Raw genomic sequence first — 4,843 nt, forward strand, 5'->3', positions numbered from 1 at the left:
GATAAGTCCACACCTATTGGCATGTTACGGAAACTTGAAATGCTAAACGTGTGTTGAATAGATTATTTTCCTTTGCAAACACACACAATCTTCGGGTTTATTTATGTTCCTTTTATCAGATGATATCTTGTCATGATTTGTTTGCTTAATACTCCGTAGGAGAGAAAGATGAACCTGCATATTCTCGCTATCTACTTCATCAAGTCGTTTGTGTCGAGGATTGGCTCGATGCCTTGTCTGCCCAACCTGTCAGCCACAGAACAGCACTCCCTTCCAGACCTGCAACACCGCGCGTGGTTTGCAGGCAGCCCACGGCCGCATTCTCTCCTCGCCCCGCGTCACGACCTCGTCTCCCCCAACCCCTCTCGATTCCTGCGGTGGCGCAGATGCCGACGATCGCCTGCGGCGCCTGCGCGGCTGCCTCCCCCTCCTCCCGCCACGCCCCCAGCCACCCGTCGTCCCCCGGGAGCTTCGGGAAGCTCGTTCCGGTCGCCCCCAGGCGGCTCCCCGCTCCCATGGCCTCTACCGTCGATTCGCCGGGGTCCGCCGACTTCGCCAAGCGCATGGACCGCGCCTGGCTCATCTCTAAGGTGCCCGGCGCTCGAATTTCCTCTTCGCTTTGATGCCTGCTTATCGATGCGCAACTGAATTAGGGGAATTGTGGGGGGAATTTTCGTGCGACTCTACTAGTAGGTACTCCTATCGGAAATCTTAGTTGGGTATTCCAATAAATTCTGTTGTTGCACGAGCCAGGACCCAGGAATGATATACTTTGTAAATAGTGGTGATTGGTGAACTCTCTAACTGGAATCGCTGGCCCAACCGAGCTTGCTGCAACTCTGCACCAATTCAATGCCACAGTAATACGTGTTGTAAATAGCGTTGCGCCTGTTTACTTTCATGCAATTCATGAGGAATGAACTGCATCCAAATTATTGGATGGGATCCCGTGTTAGTTTTCTTTCGGTGAATGAAGTGAGTAAGGACACTGTTTGCCCTAAGGCTCTCAGCGTTTTGGAGTGCATGTATGATTCATAATGGGGATTCTGGTAACAACCAAAGCTGTTCCACACAGTCGCTGAATGTGTATGTACGATGTAGTATGTAGTTTAATGTACTTTGTGTGAGCTTTGAACATGTTTGGTTCTGCGGGAGTAATTTTCCATGTCGTAACTAAAGAGGTACTAATTGTTAAACATTATAAATTTAAAGGGCGGTACTGTGGTGATAAGCTTGTAGGATCATCGTGCCTATCTTGATTCATGAACTCTCCAAGGAATAAAGGATGTTTGATGTGCCAGGAATATAACTATATTACTTGATTAGTACGCCATTTGTGTTATTCTGTATACAGCATAAAAGGCATTGTTCCATAATTTTTTGCAAGAACATGTTTTGAGATTTTTTTTTTAATATATGTGATGATTATGTAATTTTGAAACGATGTACTGGGAATTGGGAATGTCATTTCTTTGTTTTTTTCACATCTAGTTCTCCAAAACTCAACGAAGGAACACTGTATAATTTAGGATGCACATTGATTTAGGGTGTCTTTGGGAGAACACTGTATAATATTATGGTTTCTTCTAGTTTCATCATCTGATTTTGTTAAGAGGGAGAACAAAGGCAAATCATATATGTAGCAGGCACACAGACAAATATCTGTCATGCTTACAGCTATTTATTAGTAGTTGAGTTGTAATCTCACATTCATGATGTGGTGATGTACTTACAGAATTAGGGGAGTTGTGGGGGGAGTTTTCGTGCGACGGTACTCCTACTGGAAATCTTAGTTGGGTATTCCGATAAATTCTGTTGTTGCACGAAGCCAGGAATGATATACTTTGTAAATAGTGGTGATTGGTGAACTCTCTTACTGGAATCACTGGTCCAATTGAGCTTGCTGCAACTCTGCACCAATTTAATGCTACACTAATAAGTGTTGTAAAAAGTGTGGTACCTGTTTACTTTCATGCACTTCATGAGGAAGGGACTGTTTCAAAATTGTTGGATGGGATACCTTGTTAGTCTTTCGGTGAATGATGGCACTGTTGGTGTTGGCCCTAAAGCTCTCAGCATTTTGGAGTGCATGTATGAGTCATAATGGGGATTCTGGCAACAACCAAAGCTGTTCGACACACTCACTGAATGTGTATGTACGATGTAGCGTGTAGTTTATGTACTTTGTGTGAGCTTTGAAGATGTTGGTTCTGCGGGAGTAGTTGTCCATGTCGTAACTAAAGAGGTACTAATTGCTAAACATTATAAATTTAAAGGGCAGTAGTGTGGTGATAAGCTTGTAGGCTTGTCCTGCCTATCTTGATTCATGAACTCCCAAAGGAAACATTCTCAATAAAAGGAAGTTTGATGTGCCAGGACTACAACTATATTACTTGATTAGTACACCATTTGTACTATTGTGTATACAGCATAAGAGGCAATGTTCCACAATTTTTCGCAAGAACATGCTTTAAGATTTTGTTAATATATCTGATGACGAGGTAGTTCTGAAATGTTGTACCGGGAAATGGGAATGTCATTTCTTCACTTTTTTCACATCTAGTTCTCCAAAACTCAACGGAGGAACACCGTATAATTAAGGATGCACATTGGTTTAGGGTGTCTTTGGGAGAACACTGTGTAATATATGGTTTCTTCTAGTTTCATCATCTGATTCTGTTAAGAGGGAGAACAAATTCAAATATATGCAGCAGGCACACACACATATCTGTCATGCTTACAGAATTGCTATTTGTTAGTTGAGTTGTAATCTCACATTCATGATGTGGTGATGTACAGCAACCAAGACCAAGTTCTTGTTCATCTTGTCAATCCACTGGTGATGTGGAGTGCAAGTGGTGTGCAGGCACAGGCTTCTTTATTCTTGGCAACAATATGTTGTGTGAAGTACCCTCGAAAAATACAAGATGTGTGATTTGCTCTGGGAAGGTAGTGTAACTCTAATTTGTTCTCTGCCTTTAATTTCCAAATCCTGCCTGTGCATTTTCTAATCTCATAAGTACTTGCGTGTGAATAAACAGTATTCCTTTGATTTCAGGGCTTTGCAAGGTGTGTCGATTGCAAAGGAACTGGGTTTCGTGCGAAGTGGCTTGAAGAACCTCCTGTTGTCAACAAATGAACAGTCAAAACTATCATACTGTAAACTTTACTATATAACAGTAAACTTGACAACTGTATGTACCTCTGTCCATATTCCCCCGCTTGTAAATGATGGTATGATTATCATTTTTTTTATTGCGCCGTCTCTCTTGATCAGGTGAACTTGTTTTCTATCTTCTTTTGTATAGGATTATGAATACTGATAGATAATCTTTTTAGCTCCCATCCCACCATACCAGTGGATGCATCCGGTTTTGTACGTCAATGGTTTCGATTTTTTTTCCCTTCATTTTTACCTTTCCCCATAAACGACTCCATTCCTGGAAATGGATCTTGGGTGACAGATGAGTTTACCAATCGGGCTTTTTCCCATATTTTTTGGGGTTTCTTCAGATGTTGTAGCAACAGTTTTTTGTTGTAATGGTTGCATATTTTGGAAGTAGCCCATTATTCTCTCTCTCTCTCTCTCTCTCTCTCTCTCTCTCTCTCTCTCTCTCTCTCTCTCTCTCTCTCTCTCTCTCCCTCTCCATGGACCGACGAGGAGATGAAGCCTAGACAGTATGGTGGCCAAAGGAATTTAGTCAGTTGGCACTGTATACACTATGGACATAGCTGGGGGACAATGGACAACAAGCAAAGGATCGACGACTGACTAAGCTTGGTATTCGCAAGCCTCTAGGGCCTCTGATTCGCAATATTCCAAAAGCACAGAATTAGACAAACATTGACTTGCAAAGTCATGCCCATTTGAATCCTGCAGGAGTGAATTTGCACAATAGTTTGTTTGGTCGCACCCCAGGAAAAAACTAGTGTGTTATTTCTTGTAGAAAAAAACTTCCAGGATACAGCCTACAAATCCAGTACCTACATAGGGAAAATTCAATCCCCCAAAATTAGTACGGAAGTCCTTTGAATCAAATAAGCCTTGCTTGATCCTCCTTTGGGTATGTATATCAGATTGTTTCAGGGCCCTTTCATTCACCAGGCAGTATACAGATTGCAACACAGCTGCAGGATTTGTTCCCTTATTTTTCATTCCTCGTTTCTTGAATCTTTGTTACCAAAAAAATGTTGCATCTTCAGTCTTAAGTATTACATCGTTGTAACATAAAGTTATATTTAAGCTTCTGTTTCTGTTGCATGTGGATCAGGATTTATTGCAAGTTGAAAAATCCTGTGTGGTTGTGTCGAAGGAATTTGCGGCCAGCTTTGCCAAATCATTTTCTATCTTCTTGTTATTATTCTGTGCCCGTCAGTTTGGTTATCTTACGAGATTCATTTATTTCAGTTTTGATTCTGTGCACACCAGGGGCAGTTCCTGCGGCCCTCCTGCCTGGGCAGCTGCTGGGGCTTGCCGGCAGCGGAACGCCTTACCTCGTGTGATTTTCTACAGTGATTGGAAATGGCATCTTAAGCACTTCGACTTGTGGTTTTCCTAGGATTCAAAATGTTTGTAGGTCCTACACTGGTGCACCCTCGTGCTGTGGCTTATGATGTCTGATTAGATAGTGGGGTTATTGTGCATAAGAAGAGAGTTTCAGAGTTTAACAGTATTAGTGAAGCCAAAATCCCTTTAGGTGTACCACTTCTAGATCAACGGTATTTCCTAGGGAAGCTAAGATAATTTTCTGTGGTCACTCGTGGACTTACTGTCTTTACCAGTGAATCAAGTCCCTCCTACAGCTGTTCGCTGGCAGAATTATTAGTTGGCATTGGCTCTGGC

General features: G+C 42.3%; 1 protein-coding gene across 1 annotated transcript; it reads left to right on the top strand.

Annotated features, from left to right (window-relative positions):
- Positions 1-360: 360 nt before the first annotated feature.
- On the top strand, positions 361-3,276 carry LOC124655030. Its single transcript, XM_047194001.1, has 3 exons — positions 361-590; positions 2,800-2,949; positions 3,059-3,276. The coding sequence occupies exons 1-3, from the start codon at positions 387-389 to the stop codon at positions 3,137-3,139; spliced, it is 435 nt and encodes a 144-aa protein (XP_047049957.1). The 5' UTR covers positions 361-386; the 3' UTR covers positions 3,140-3,276.
- Positions 3,277-4,843: the final 1,567 nt, after the last annotated feature.

The sequence above is a fragment of the Lolium rigidum genome, chromosome 5 (genome assembly GCF_022539505.1).
Source record: "Lolium rigidum isolate FL_2022 chromosome 5, APGP_CSIRO_Lrig_0.1, whole genome shotgun sequence".
Classification (NCBI taxonomy): Eukaryota; Viridiplantae; Streptophyta; class Magnoliopsida; order Poales; family Poaceae; genus Lolium; species Lolium rigidum.